The sequence below is a fragment of the Myxine glutinosa genome, chromosome 9 (assembly GCF_964187855.1).
Source record: "Myxine glutinosa chromosome 9, kmMyxGlut1.1, whole genome shotgun sequence".
In the NCBI taxonomy this organism is placed as follows: Eukaryota; Metazoa; Chordata; class Myxini; order Myxiniformes; family Myxinidae; genus Myxine; species Myxine glutinosa.
In genome coordinates this window covers 62,527,920-62,544,913 of record NC_136269.1, presented here as the reverse complement: position 1 = coordinate 62,544,913, position 16,994 = coordinate 62,527,920, and the positions used below count along the sequence as shown (strand labels likewise).

Below are 16,994 nucleotides of genomic sequence, written 5' to 3'. Positions count from 1 at the left end.
TACATATATATATATATATATATATATATATATATATATATATATATATACGGTGCCCGTAAAAGGCCAACCCCCGCTTTGCGGGGAAAAATGGCCTCTAAAGGTGGTTTGTTTATATATATATATATATATATATATATATATATATATATATATATATATATATATATATATATATATATATATACACACACACACACACACACACACACACACGTGTGAAGCCTTGGTATACGTCTCTGAATGTCAGTTGCACACCATCTACGCGTACGTCTATCAATTAGGTACTATTGGAACAAGTACCTTTTAAACCTTTTGACCCTCTAGACTGCTGAGACCTCTTAGATCTTTGAAGACCCTTTAAAACCCTTCGATTTTGCGACCCGATTTTAAAACCCTTCGAACCCTTTAAAACCCTTCGATAAAACCCTTCGAAGATGGATTTTCGCTCTTTCACGAGCCTCGATCTTATATACAAAAAAAAAAAAAAAAAAAACCCCTTTAAATGCAGTTTAGACATTTACATCCTTTAGACCCCTTGGAGTCTTAGACCCCTCTATGTAGTGCGTACTTCCTTGCACTCACTATACGTTTCTACACCCTTTTTAGTCACTTTAGGCCTTTTGACCTATTGAGACCATTTTAAACCCCAATGACTCTAGATCCATAAGACCCAAAGACCCTTAAGACCCCCAAAAACCTCAAGACCACCAATACTCCTAAAACTCCCCAAGACAAACAACACCTTTAACACCCCTAACACACCGAATACCTCTTAAGAACCCTTCGACATTTAATACCCCTAAAATCTTGTAAACTCTATAGAACCCTTAGACCCCTAAGACCACGACGACCCGATAAAACATTTCAAATGCTTGGACCCCTAAGACCTTCTAGAACCCTCAAAACCCAGTTAGATCCTTCACAACCATAAGATACCACAGACCCCTCAGACTCTATAGACTCCTCACACCAATTTTTTCTTGAAGACCCTTTTGACACTTTAAACACCGTTAGAACCCTTCACCCTTTAAACATTTTATACCCTATAGACTGTTACGTGCTCCTCCCCGACCCCCTGGTCACGGTATACCTCCGAGCCCCGAGAGGAGTCACGGCAGAAAAATGTGTTATTCTGTATGTCAAAGATCAATGGAGAGGCCACCCCAATTGTTACTCACAAACAAATATTGTATTAAGATCACACAAGAATAACAGTACAACAATAATAGTATTCAATAGTACAATCAATATGTCCTATGATGGTACCATCAGTTTTGTAATATAGAACTCACTGTGCTCCAAGTGAGTGAAACGAGAACATCCCCAATGTCTCTTATTCCCCGGCTTCAAGCCAGAGTCGATCCGCTCCAGCGATCGACCGAACGATGTCCGATCGAGACCAGAATCCTGTTCGGATGGCAAGTACAGTCACACAGCCACAGATGCACAAAGGCGCCCTCAAGGCGACTGGGATATCCAACGGCGCCCTCCAGGCGACTGAGAGATCACACCCTCGGGTTTGGACTTTCACGGCTCACAGTCGGCGAACCGCAAATTAATCTTCAAAAGCCACGGTGCGCGCGCACGCACGCGCGCACGCACGCACACGCACGCACACACACGCACGCACACACACACACGCACACACACACACACACACACACACACACACACACACACACACACACACACACACGTCTGAAAGCGGTGAAAACGGCTGACGAAGCAAAGAAACCTTGCTCGGCACGCGAGTCAAAATGGCTGACGACCCATTCTTGAGACGTAACGGCCCGACGATAATTCTCCTCGGAATCCACCGCCAAAAACCTGACACGCAGGTTGATCGGTCACAGCGATGACAACTCTGTCGCAGGAATCCCTCTCCCGGGAACCCAAAAGTTCACTCGTGACTCTTGCTCGTCAACGTTCGCTCCAGACCGCAAGTAGCTCGGCTCCTTCTTGTCCGACTCACTCGCTCCGCCTTCTTTTCTCTCCTCTTCCTCTTCGTCGCCGTCCGGTTCCTGTTTCATTTAAACATTAACCTTTTTACCTTTTGACAATAATAATTGCTATTTCCCTCAAACAACAATAAGAATAATACATGGACCCAGAAATGTTTCAAGTGGATGAAAACCACAACAACGGAAGTGACGAATCCGTAACAACTCCGAGAACCTTCAGACCCAACAGAACCTCTACACCTTTACGTGCTTTAAGTCCCTTGACTCCCTTTATTTTAGACCTAAACAATAAACACCCAGAGGGTGGGGACTCTGCTAGTGATCTACTCGAATAAAACAGAGATAGACCTTTCTTTGATATTCCCTTGCTTTTTTCATGTTATACTCAGATTTGCGATTTTATATCAAGTACCTCTTCCTTTTAAGAAATGTGCTTGCTCAACAGGCATTTCTCACGTAATGAAGTCTTCTATTCTGCGTTGAATGATCTTTAGTAATATCTTCCTAGCATGTGAATCCAAGGCAATGGTTTGATGATTTAAACATTCTTTTGCATCCAAAGTATGACAGTTTCTGTTTCATATTGGTTTGAATATAACATGCAAACCAATCTAAAACAGATTTCCCCTTTCTTTGGAAATAGTATGAACAATGACTGCTTCCACCTTTTAGGCCATACAATGGCTGCAGTTCTGTGTACAAATAGCTGTTAAAATTTTGATTGCTTCCTCCACAACTACCTTAAAGAGTTTGATTGGAATTTCATCAGCACCTGGGGCTTTTCCATTTGCCAGCTTTCAAAGCTTGATGTACCTCACATTCTACCACTATTGGTTCGTGCTCATATTTTTGGACAGGAATTCACATGTTTAATGCCAATGCGAAAAGAGTGTGGTGCACCCTTTATTAATTTAATTTCCAGTGGATAAACAATTTCCATGTTTACATGGAGATTGCAGACCCTCGCCAGGATGTTTTCAGTGTTTTTTTTATGGCTTTTGTGTTAAAAACAAATATGGCGGCCGAAACACGTGACCGATGACGTCATCAGTTTTTTTCCTCCACCAATTTATCCCTAGATGACGCTCAAAAAATTTCATCTTGATCGGATAAAGTTTTGTTCTTGTCGAATTATGACGTCATAATGGAGGCACCTATGACATCATCATTAACATATTATATTCCCCATGGAGAGTTCTTTACAATGAGCCATGCCTCAATTTTTTCTATGCGGTGCTTTTGGAGATAGAGGTGCAAAATTTTTCGGTTTTTCCAAAATGGCGCCCATACCAAGTGATCTATGACGTCATAATTATCATTTTAAAATTCTGCAGTTGCACCTATGGTGGAAATTTCCTGTCAATCGGACCAACGGTTGCCGAGAAAATCATATTTATTCTGTGCGGACAAATAAACAAACAGACAAACAGGCCCAAATGCAATACCATCTCCTCCTGCGAGGATAATAAAAAATGAGATGAAGAAAAATGAAAAACCACCAAAATCAAAAGAGGAATTATGGGAAAAATTGTAGAATGCATGGAACAACTTCCCAATGGAATTTCTCCAGAAATTGTAGTAAAGCATTCCAAAATGGATATCTGCTGTTTGGCATTAAAGGTCGTCACACCAAATATTGAAATTTCACGTTTTAATATTGTAAAATAAAATTAATCTTTGTTTCTCAAATAAAGCAATCATGATAACACATTTTATTTATCAAAATATGCCAATGTGAAAATTAGAATAGCCCTGGGTGGGCTGACGGTCATCTCTTGAAGTTGTAGTTCAGACCTCTGCTGATTTGCGGGAACCCCCATGGAAGGCACTCTGATCCGAAATCGAAAAATCTAAGACCAAGCGATCCTGTTGACCATCAAGAAGAAGGATGGGCTGTATCGAGTTTTGGAGAAATTAGTTGGTAAATAAGGTGACGAGTAGAGATCCACTGTTTTGGGGGAAACCCTCCTGGAAGCCCCCCATGATCTGAAATCGAAAAATCGAAGCCCGAGTGATTGTCCGGGCTACTGTCTTGTATTCATTTGTCAAGCTTCAGAACAATCAGCTGGTTGATAAAGGAGGAGTAGCGAAAATATCAAAAGGTTAAAGGACGGATGGACGGACAAACATCCGGACATCACGACCCATTTTGTATAAGTTGATCTCTTCCAGAATCGAGATGAGATGACCTAAAAATGTTTATTTTCAAGATGTCCGAAAACTTTTGCACAGTGCTGTATATCCGACAGAAATTTGGGATTTGGCTCAGGTGCCGGAGATAACTTGCTTACTCTTTGTTGAAAGACACCATGGGGTCTCTAACATCTACCAGATAATGCTGGCAGCGCACATTGTGGTGCAACACTTTGCCTGTGAAGCTGACAACACTGTCATCTGACAGTTTACAATGGGGTTGCGAATGAAACCCAGATTAGAAAGTTGAGAGATGAGTCAATATTTCCACAATGATGTGTGTATATGTGTGTGTATGTGTGTATGTGTCGTTGGTTATCTTCAAAAGCAGGTTTCAGAAGGTGGAATGTAGCCCTCCCAGGTCTCAATATATACCCTTCATGTGTATGTGTATATGTATGAGTGTGTGCATGTATATGCGTGTGTGTGTATGCGTGTGCATGTGTGTGTGCACAAAATATGCGCAAATTGTCATGCACAAGACGTGCATACACAACATACCACTGTACAACATGTGTGCATACAATACATGTGCACAATATGTATACATGTATATAATGCCAAAAAACATGTGCGCATACAATATACAGCATATGATGTCACGAAAAACAAAACATGCCAAAGCAAAACCAAAAGCAAAAACAAAGCCAAACATGTATAAACCATAATCGTGCACGAGTACGTGCAAATCACAACCCATGCACGTGTGTGCGTGTGTGCGTCATCGCTACCGGTCATCACCAACTCCTTCCACTCAGGCCTGCCAAATCTCAGCCCCCTCCACTCCCCCACACCCTAGCACTCAGGTCCATCAAATCTCAGCCCCCCCCCCCCTTTTCAAATCGGGTCCGCCAAATCTCAGGCCCCCATTCCACTCAGGTATGCCAAATATCAGGCCCCCTTCCAAGTGTTAATGATGATAAAAATCTTCCACTCAGGTCCGCCAAATCTCAAGCTCCCATTCCACTCGGGGCAGCCAAATCTCCGGCCCCCCTTCCACTCGGGGCAGCCAAATCTCCGCCCCCCCCTCCACCTGGGTCCGCCAAATCTCAGGCCCCCATTCCACTCAGGTATACCAAATATCAGGCCCCCTTCCAAGTGTTTATGATGATAAAAATTATTAAAAATTTGATCACAGTGGCATTCCTTGCAACTTACATCATAATTATGGTATGTACTATTCACATAAGTAATCATATCTGTACACATGCCCACCAGCATAGATGTGATCCAGGTGACCACCTGAGGGATGTCATATGCCAGTAAAACATTACGGTTTATCTGAAGATGGTAGGTCCCAATTGGCAAGTTGAGGTTCCGAAGTATCCGCGTAAAAATCTACACAGAAATCACAACAGTAAACCTCTGCAAATTCAACTGTGTAAGTAACACCATGAGGTAACATGTAAATGAACAAACACTGAAAATGTGACAAAATTTGAAAACACCTTTCAAAATTAGTCATAAAAACATGCAAACAAGTAAGTATATACCTTTTTCCTCTGCAAAACAAAAACCTCACCTTTGGAATGTATGGATCCCAGTCGACGTACCCAATGTTTTCAAAAGCAAGGCGTGAAAACAAGTTGACGAGGGTCTAAAGTGAAATAACCATAGTCAGAGGAAAGTCACCATGAAAGCTACAAAGCAAGAGATGTATGAAAATTGGGACATCTTACCCCTTCCCAGGCAGGCATGTTGTGAACAGTGTCCCATATGCCGATGAGTTCATCAAACCACAGCCTGTTTAAAAGAATAATAATAATCTTAATAACAATAATAAACACAATTTACCTTGAATAACCTTTATTGATAGAGACAGGTATCCCCCACCCACTCTGTGTTCTCCATACAAGTCCCCCAGTGTATTATTTGTCTGTTTACAATTATCAGACTCAAGTAACTTCCAAAACATCAAACACCTTTTGAACAAAAAAATTTGGATTTCAATCCAATACACTACGTATTGCTGTATAGTGTATATACCTTCAAAAAGATGAATGCATGAGAGTTTAAATTAACATCCACTTTTTGTAATCCAGTTCGAAGGACTGTTGGAGGCCCTGTATTTTTGTAAGTAACATTTAGTGCCAATTGCAAATTTCCTAAAAGACAAAAAAAAGTGTTCACCACAATGTTTGGATTGGTAGCATGTGCAAACCAGGAAGGGCAGGCAGATTACCCCCTGAACCAGCTAGGTTTTTTTATTGACAATCTGATTGGAACTAGCTTTGTTTCTGGAATTCAAACCATTATTATTCCTGACTTCAGCCAGATTTATAAACCACAACCTCTGAGATACCAGTTCAGTGTGCTCACATCTAGGCTACCACAGTACTAGCCATTATTCCTACACATTACATCAAGTTGCTCCCCAATAAGCCAATCACTAAAGCCATCACTTCACCGCCCACTTGTAACATTCCTGATATTCCCCGATGGACTACACACCGTCTACCCCACCACTGTCGCTATGCTTTCACTTCTCCTTCTCACTCATATCCTAACCCTTGTGCTAATAAACACATAGCATTCTTACTTGAAACCCTTGTTATGATGCTCTGGTAGAAGGGAGGTAGGAAGAAACATCTCAAAATAGATGATTGCTTTCTGCATGGTCACATCAAATGGACATAGAAGAGGACGCCATTCCTCCAACATCTCGGCTGTCGAATCCAGGCTAAAGTACCTGGCATGAGAGAGGTAATACGTGGCTCATGCCATATGAGTTAGTCACTTACGATGACTACCCGCCGATCATAAACCTGTTATTAATTACAATAGCTTTGAGACAGACTTCTTGACACACTAAAACATTTCAAGATGCATGCACAATTAAGTCGAGGAATTGTAAATCCAATCCTGGTTACGGCTTTGTGCTTGCAGAAGCAACCCTAATTGGGAAAAATGATGGTCTGGTCAGATGGTCTGGTCAAATGCCGGCGTTTTTAATTTTTTTCAAAATCGTTACAAAATTATTAATTATGGTCTGCTCAGGTGCCGTCAGACGGGACGCCCGGTTGGTCTGGACATATGCTGTCGGGTGGGACGCCTGGTTTGGCCTCCTTCTCAAGGACAGCCTCATGTCATAGATAGATCACCCTGCCTGTGGGGCACCGCAATGGTGGTTTGTAGCTGGTCCAGGACTTGGGCCCAGGATGGACACCTTGGAGGTGGGTGTGCATGCCTCTGAGCCATCCTGCCAATCCTCCTTTCTATATTTTTTGATTATTACCGAAATTATCTGGCACATCACAAATTGTTTTGTTCACGAGTATCTAAACTGTAATGAGTTGTATCTTACTCAATTACACATCACTCACTTATACTTATCATTCATGAACATAAATTGAGAATCCTAAATTTGATGATGAAATGGCTGTCGCTTTTAGTAATAATCAGGCTGAGTTGTTATATAAACTTGATATGAATTGAATGATTCAATACCAAATGCATCCATGCAATATTATACTGAGAATCAATTCTCTGAAATTTTTAATCCCACAAATGAAATGTTTTCTCTTTAATAAATGGTAACGTAAGAGGTATTGGTAAAAGATATTGGGAATATTTGCTTGTTCCTAGAAAAAAAAATTAACCTAAATGCTTCTGTGATTGGTCTTTGGGAGACATGGATCTACAACTAGCTTTCATGTTCAGCCTGTGGATGCAGGTTGCATCACTTTCTGGGGGCACGGCTGTGTCGCTGATATAATACCTTCTATTACCAGTCCACTGGTACTCATTTTGCCGACCTCGGAAGGATGACAGGCTGAGCCAACCCACCTGGTGTTAATTCAACAGATTGTCAGGGGCTCAAACTCAGGACCCTAACTAAGATCTCAAGCCAGCCACCTTAACCGTTAAGCTGGGTTTTGTTGCGTTTTGAACTTTTCTCATTGCCGGGTTTTGAATTGGTAACAAAGAATGAACAAGCGAGAGGAAGAGAGTTACATTATTTGTTTCCTTGATATACAATTTTAAGATTCATTCTGAGTTAAATTGTATGACTCCTGTACTAGAAACGATTTTTATTGAAATTGTTAATCCTGGTAAAAAAAACAAAAAAACCAATTTGATCCGTATTATTTTTAGACCATCAGGGTCTAATCAAAATGAATTCTTACATGAGTTTCAAGTTCTATTATCAAATCCTATATTCATAGAAAAGCTCTGCTGTTTGATGGGTGATTTTAATGTTGACTATCTTTGTTTTACCCAAAATGCCATTTATCAAGATTTCTTGGACATATTATTGGCTACTTGATTTATTCTGATCACAGTCAGACCAACAAGAACAGCTAACCAATCAGCCTCATCGATTGATAATATTTTGACTGTTTATCAATATTTCCTGAAGCAGGAATTGTCTTTTCTGATATTATGGACCACTTTCCAATATTTGCCCAAATACCTGATTTAATCGGTCACTTTAAACCTACTTCTAGGAAATTAGCTTGTAAGTTGGCTTCCGAAAATATTGGTCGATTAAAAGAAAATCTAAGTGTAATTGATTGGTGTGAAGTCTTGGTTATGCAATATACAGTTGTAATGTCTTTTGAGAAGTTTATGGAAATAATAATTCATACTTATGATGAAATCATCCCTGTGCAGACATTGAAATACTCTAAGAATATTTCAAGATCTCCATGGATCACCAAATCCTTATTTAGAGTAATAAAGAGGTAAAATAATTTGTATTACAAGTATAAATCTAATCCCGGTGATCTAATCCCGGCTTAAATCTAATCAAACCCGGCTTAAATACACAAGTTATAAAATTGCACTTGCAAGTCTTTTAAGAAATGTAAAAAGAGATCATTTATCTTGGTAGATAAATGAGAATAAAAATGATATTAACGGCTCTTAAATATTGAGAGAAAAGTAAGAAAAAGTTTGGAAATAATCAAATAGGAAACCTGAGTTTGTATTTCATTCACCAAATGAAAGATATCAGGTTCAAATGGCTGGCAAATTGAAAATGCTCAGCTGAGCTTCCAGTTTCATATCAGCAATTCCCTTCTTTAGTTTTGTCTTCAGCAGATTAAATGCAGACAATGTCTCAGACAATAAATTTGAAGCAAACATTGCTGGTAAAGACAGCAAAATGGCCCTTTTCTGTTTATTTGTTCCATTTATTTTTTATCCCCGGTATTCCCTACCTGTTTGTTGCGGTCCTGTACTAGTACCTCGTTTTCAGAATGTTCACCATAGTCAGGTTCAGTATGTCCAGATTTAAAGTTTCGTTGGATTTTTTGGGGGATTTGGAAAACTATATATTTTTGGAAACTATATTGTATAGTCAGTCAGAAAACCAATGTTGCTATTTGCACAGACTCCTGTATGGCGGTCATCTTGGATTTTCAAAATTGCCGCCGTAGAACTAATTTTTCTCAATATCTCAGCTTCTAAATAACATAGAGCTTTGATTCTAACAGCTAAACATACATTTTCAAGGGCCCGAATCCAATGGTAACAAGTTCGATAAGCTAGACATGACCATAGAGCTCCTATGTGGCGGCCATCTTGGATTTTTCAAACTGGCCGCCGTAAAATTGATGTTTCTCAGGATCTCATCTTCTAAATAAGACGGAGCTTTGATTTTTCTAAATCCCAAAAACAATCCAACGAAATCTAAAATCTGGACATGCTGAACCTGACTGTGTTGACTGTAATGAGAAATACTATTCTACTGCGAGTGTTTTGCCCTTTGTGGGCCTTTGTGGCATACTGCCAAATAACACACAGATACTCCTAATGTTCATGAGAACTTAAAATCTGTTTACGGGTGGACAAGCTACGAAAGTAATAAGTTTGATCCCCAGGGTACAGCTGAGGAAAATAATGAGTTTACAGCGTGTGTTTTTGTATTATTTATATACTGAGCAATATACCTGATATTGTGGTGATGGTGGTAGTGTATTTGTAGCCTATTATACATCAATATGTCTGTGGTGGTGGTTGTATATATCGGTGACGGTTCCCTTTGCTTTGCTGTCTTTGCAGGTTCTACATGTCACATTATGAGTGAGATGCAACAAGATGGTGAAGGGGCGGGGCAAGCCCAGGAGTCCACAAACTGTAAGCAGTGCATTTTATGCAAGGCTGATGATGTCAAGAAAGGATCCTTGGTGTTAAACCCCAGAATAGATTCCTACCAACATTTATTGAAGACAATAGAAGAAAGGGCCAGTTTGCATGATGGCATCTACGTTCAAGTCCATAAACGACTCCAAAACAGCACAAAAGAAACACTCTCTACAAAGAAGGCAGTTTGGCATCGCACTTGTTACTCCAGTGCAACTAACAAGAGCGAGATACAACGTGCCAGAGACCGCCATGCGCATGCAGTAACAACTGGACACTATACTGCAAAAAAACGCGGACAGAAGAGAGGAAGCACAGAAATGGACGAGCCAGGCTCATCAACATCTGATGCAACATCCCCGTTCACACGCTCGTGTACAGTGCCACTGGATAAAGAGCAGTGTTTCTTCTGCCAAAAAGATGATGGCCAACTACTCTACCAGGTTAGGACTGAAAATGCTGGTCAAGAGCTTAGAGAGGCTGTAGAGAAGTCCCAAGATGCATTATTGAAAACACGATTCAACACATGTATCTCACCAGGTGATGCACACGCAATTGACCTTCGGTACCACAAATCTTGTTGGAGAAGACATGTGTTCCATGTAGTACGAGACAGACCTAGCGCAAACAGAAGCAGCGCAGACAAAGAACTATTGCTGCAACGGGCAAGTCTGATTGAGATGATCAACCTGATAGATGTCAAAACACAAAACCAAGCTTATCTCTCCATGGATGACATTGAAACCACTTATGTCAATATGATTGGCGCAGAACACTTGGAAAAGCATGTACATACATTCAATAGAAAGTGGCTGAAAGAAAGAATCGTCACTGAGTTGCCAAGTGTGACATCTGTTCTCCAAAAAGACCGAAGAAAATCGGCCATCCTCTACTGTCCAGATGCATGTGAGGAAAGCATGGTTCATTCTGCAATCACAAGTGATAGCGATGACGAGAACAACATGAAGACAATCTACAAAGCAGCACAAGTGATACGGAAGAGCATCGCAGAATTCATTAAGAAGGACCAGGAAGCAAATACCATACAGGTGTCCAGCGATATCAACGATGTTCCGGCTGAACTATACACCATGATCCGCTGGGTAATGGTAGGGCCTGTCGACAAGCTGGAAACTGAGAAGAGGACCAGTGTTGTTGACAGATCAACACTCACTGTGAGTCAGATCATCATGTATGGATTCAAATCCAACGGACAGGTGAAGTACAAACCAAGCAGCGAATCCGCAACATTCAGGCCACAAGATGTTCACGTCTGGGAACAAGAGAACCACAGTAAAACTCAGAGACAGGACTGTGGATCTGAAGGAGACTAAGGAACTGTACGGAAGGCTCATGGTCCTTGCCAAGTCAAACAGAGACGTCAACCAGAAATATGCCATCGGAAATTACGAGTTCACTGTGACACCAAGAGCACTGTTCGCTCCAGATGGGACAATTCTTCCATGCACTGACAAGTCGAAGTTAATTCATCTCCTCAACAAGTTAGCAAGAGCAGAAATTCACCCCGAAGATCAGCAGCAGACACCAGCTGCAAGTGTTCTACAAGAAGATCCAATGGACACAAGAACTATGGCATCCACATCTAGTAAACCTACAAGTCGGAAGATTGCACTGGTGGATGGGATGGTACTTGTGCATAAGCTGACAAAGAAACCAGCCACTGTAGTGAAAGTCAACGATCTGGGTGAATGCTTCAATGACAGACTCATGTCTCTAACAAAAGATTGTGATGAGATCATACTGGTCTTTGACACGTACAAAAACGATTCTCTGAAGAGTGCTACCAGGGCTAAAAGAAGGCAAGGAAAGGATGCAGTACAGTATCAAGTCAGAGATGACACCAACATCAAACACATCCCAATGAGCAGATTCCTTTCTCATGACAAAACAAAGGCTGATCTGACTGACTATCTGGCAGCGAAAACTCTAGAATACAACAGTCACTCATCCAAGTTGATCATCACGTCTGCTTCAGGGCGTACTAGGAGCAACAGTGACCTGCTCTTCGAGGACAACAACCATGAAGAAGCTGACACCCTGTTGATCCACCAGGCCATGCTGGCATCCCAGCGAAACCCACATGATGCGCAGTTGGTGTTCTTCTCTCCCGACACAGATGTCCTGGTACTAGTCATAGCAAACTATGACCTACTGCTGAGGAATACATCCATTTCCATGGCCTCTTTGAATACTTCAAATAGAGCCACTGTGGACAGCTCTAGGGGTCAAAAGAGCAAAGGCATTGCCAGCCTTTCATGCTTTCACAGGGGCAGACAACACTGGGAGGTTCTCTCGAATAGGCAAAGCAACCTGGCTGCATGTCTACCTCAAAGCAAGTGAAGATGTCATAGACACCGTGCGAATGCTTTCAGATGCAACTGAAGTGACAGAGGACATGTTGCCCACACTAGCTAACTTTGTATGCGCTGCTTACTCTCCAAATGGCATCCACATCGACAGCATCCCCGAACTACGATGGTATCTCTTTTGCAAACACATGGCAGAAAGTGACAGGCTTCCTCCTACTCTTGGAGCTCTCAAGCAGCACATCCTTAGAGTCCATATCCAAGCCAGAGTGTGGGGTCAGGCAAGCATTGCTCAACAGGATCCTCAGCTGAATCCCCTGCAAAACGGCTTTTACAAAGACACGGATGGACAAGTGAAACCAACCACAACTGAGGAGCCTCCAGCCCCCAAGGCCATCATTCAAATGGTTAGATGTCAGTGCAAAACAGACTGTTCTTCATCTAGATGTTCCTGCAGAACAAACAACTTGGCTTGTACAGACCTTTGTCAGTGTGACATCCAGTGCCAAAATGATGAGGACTCTCAAGATGTGATGAACGAAAGCGATGATGAGGATGATGATGACTTTACTCAATGATGAATCAAAGCTCTGTGCTCTTTAGAAGGTGAGTTACATCAGTTTTACGGCGGCCAGTTTGAAAAATCCAAGATGGCCGCCACATAGGAGCTCTATGGTCATGTCTAGCTTATCGAACTTGTTACCATTGGATTCGGGGCCTTTGAAAATGTAATGTTTAGCCGTTAGAATCAAAACTCTATGTTATTTAGAAGCTGAGATATTGAGAAAAATTAGTTCTACGGCGGCAATTTTGAAAATCCAAGATGGCCGCCATACAGGAGTCTGTGCAAATAGCAACATTGGTTTTCTGACTGACTATACAATATAGTTTCCAAACATATATAGTTTTCCAAATCCCCCAAAAATTCCAACGAAATTACATAGTGAACCTGACTACCACCTGCGTCTTTGTTTTGTATACATGGTCGAGGCTCGTGGAAGAGCTTTTACACTGAATGGATCAGGACACAACAATCTTCCTCCCCTTCCCGTTGCTCTCATTATTCCCCTTGCCCATTCCTCCTCAGTGTCCCTTTTTTAACAAAGCATGTTAGTGTTACCCCCTTTCCACTGTGTTGGTTATTGGTCTGTTATGTTGTTACGTTCTGTGTTCTCGCTCTTCCACGAGTCTCTACCTTGTATACAAAGCTGTGCACTTCAGGACAATCAGGATGTGAAAAGATTTTCTTTCACAATTATGTTGGCTTATCACTCTTATGAAAGCAAGAATGGCTTTCTTGAGGAGCTTACACAGAAATCAGATCCATCTTAAAAGAGCAGGAATAAAAGAAAGAAAAAAAAAGGTCTGACAAATCCCGCATCCTTGAAAGATACAAACTGGACCAAAGTTTAATCTGAAGCCATCATGTGTCATCAGCCTAAAGGACAACGACTTCACTTGACACCAGAATGACAAAAACATTGCAGGGAAGATCAAAATTAACTTACGTTCTGCACATCTGTACAACAGAAGTCAAAAGTGTTTCCAAAGAGCTGCAGAGAAGAGAATATCTTAGGATATACAGGACTTGTATATGACACACACAAATTCAATGCAACAATGAAAAAAAATTCTTCTAAAAACAGTTATTAAGTTAAAATAAATGGGATTAAATGGGATCAATTCCAATATGTTTGCACTGTATATCACTGTCAAAATACAGGTCCCAAGTGAGGCGTACTCATGAGAAGTAGCATTTTCCCCACACTTATTGTCTGGTGAATCTTACATTACATTTCAAAAGATCCAGCATTCTGTTGGCTTGACCAACAACATAGATTGTGTGATATTTCCATCTCAGGTCGAGTAACAGCTGAATTCCAAGGTAAATGGCAGGCGTCACCTTCTGGGGATTGTCAAATAATTCTTCTTTCTCCATGCGCATGAATAGATGTTTCAAATTCTTCAGGTCCAGAGCTTGAAACATTTATTTATGTGCATGGAGAAAGAGGATTTAAACAATACAAGGTACGAGCAAATATCGCGCGTGGTCCTCTTTCTACTCTTATGCTTGGATATAAATGGAATTAACTGGAATAAATGGGATCCGTTCCAATATGTTTGCACTGTATATCACTGTCAAAATACAGGTCCCAAGTGAGGCGTACTCATGAGAAGTAGCATTTTCCCTACACTTATTGTCTGGTGAATCTTAAAATACATTTCAAAAGATCCAGCATTCTGTTGGCTTGACCAACAACATAGATTGTGTGATATTTCCATCTCAGGTCGAGTAACAGCTGAATTCCAAAGTAAATGGCAGGCGTCACCTTCTGGGGATTGTCAAATACAGTAATACCCCGGCCTACGTCCTTAATTGGTTCCATAAGCCGTGACGTAACTCGGTTTTTGACGTAAACCGGGCGTAATGTCTTAAAAATGCCTTAAAATGAAGACAAACACCGTAAAACTAGAGTAAATAACTGGAGGAGGCTGCGGCTTCGCAGCAAATTGCAAATTGGAAAATCCATGCACATGTGCACATGCACACGTCGATCGGTTCGTCGACGCCGGATGCCGGCGAGGTGCCCGACGAGGCACCCCAGCTCGAGGCATGACACGGTCGTTCGTTTCACATGGGCCATGGGCCATGGGGCCTGACCTCGTCGCGGACATTGCACACTCTGCACGGTGACGTGACGTGACGTCTGCCACGGACGGTCGTCCAAGCCGGCATCGTCATGTTTCGCCGTTGCCACGTTACGTTGGTTGTTTTACACAGTAAAGGAAACTTTACACAGGAAAGGAATAATCACAAAAATACCAGCGAAAGGCAAAGCAAGCACGCAAACGCAGCACAGGACAAAATGCATATGGCGTCGCCTTTGTTTTGAATGAGAACCAGCACCTACGCGTACGTATACTGTACGTACATTTTTTATATATTTTAATGTGCTTTTTATTGTATTTTAAATTGTTTCGATCGTTAAAACATCAACGTTAAAACAACGATCAACGATCGTTAAAACATCCAATTGTTTAAATTGTTTAATTTTTTTCACGTCCGTAGGAGTGACGTAAAGTCGCACATAATGACGTTCGCTGAACTGAAATTTACTCTAGAAGAGTGGCGTAAAGTCGGATTTGACGTAGGTCGAAATGGCGTAAAATGGGGTATGACATTCTTCTTTTTCCATGCGCATGAATAAATGTTTCAAATTCTTCAAGTTCGGAGCTCGAAACATTTATTTATGTGCATGGAGAAAGAGGATTTCAACAATACAAGGTATGAGCACGTGTGGTCCTCTTTGTACTCTTATACTTGGATCAGAGCTTTTTATACTCAGACATGAAGGGGTAGGGTGTCCATTTCGGTTTTAGGAGATTTAGGAGATCGGTTTCTGAGATTTGGGACATGGCATGCAGGGACAATGACAGGAAGATCAGGAGAAGTGGTGGAAGTATTGGTCAGAAGAAGAGTGGACATATGTTGTGTGCAAGAGACGAGATGGAAGGGAAGTGGTGTGAGAATGGTGAAGGGTAGGCAGGGACAGAAATACAAGTTTGTGTGGCAAGGGTGCCTGGAGGGCATGAATGGTGTTGGTGTCCTGTTTTCTGAGGAGTTTGTAGACAGTGTGGTGAGTGCGACTAGAGTGAGTGAAAGGTTGATGATGGTGAGAATGATGACTGGAAAGCTCTTGGTGAACGTCATCTCAGGATAAGCCCCACAGGTCAGTTGGAGCGATGAAGAGAAGGACACGTTCTGGTGTGCAATAGAAAAGCTGATGTGCAATAGAGAAGGGCAAAGCCGTCTAGAACAGTGTTTGTCCGTATGTATGTATGTATGTATGTATGTATGTATGTATGTATGTATGTGTCCCCTTCAAAGGTATACCAATCAGAGCTGAGGATCTGGTCACATGACAGGGTGGTGTGATTACGTCTGAAGTCATTATGGCGTACAACGGCTGACTCCACACTCCGGCATTTTGATTCCAATGTCGTTCAGTCCGAACATATCGTCGAACCTGTCATATATCACAATCGTCATGTTCTTCTTTACGTTTTTCATTCAGTGTAAAACACAAACAAAGCGATTGTTAAAATGATCATGAAATATCGAAAGCATCGGCGTTACGTCTCTTCCAACAATACGGTACATATAGGCGCTAGGGTGCATGCCTCACCTTCGGGCCGTTTCGGACTAATTAAGCCCAGGTTTCTTTATACAGTAGTGTATCGTTTCAGTAGTATCGTTTTCATAATGGTAATAATATAGTAAATATGACCATAACACTTTAATCCCAATGTCGTGAATACAAAGTTAATTGGTTGAAGCGGTGTATGGTTCATGAATCAATGATAAGCGGTGTACGGTACTAACAACCGCGGAAGTAAGGAATTTGCCTCAGTTTTTTGATAG

General features: G+C 41.4%; 1 protein-coding gene across 2 annotated transcripts in view; it reads right to left on the bottom strand.

Moving 5' to 3' along the window:
- The window catches only part of PSME4 (proteasome activator subunit 4), a gene marked incomplete in the record, with an annotated part of 199,381 nt that overhangs the window by 154,824 nt on the left and 27,563 nt on the right, over positions 1-16,994 (bottom strand). For both annotated transcript variants that reach the window (XM_078784397.1, XM_078784398.1), the window contains 5 exon segments: positions 5,373-5,495; positions 5,680-5,754; positions 5,837-5,900; positions 6,697-6,846; positions 14,080-14,124. In XM_078784397.1, coding sequence (XP_078640523.1) covers positions 5,373-5,495; positions 5,680-5,754; positions 5,837-5,900; positions 6,697-6,846; positions 14,080-14,124 — 457 coding nt within the window.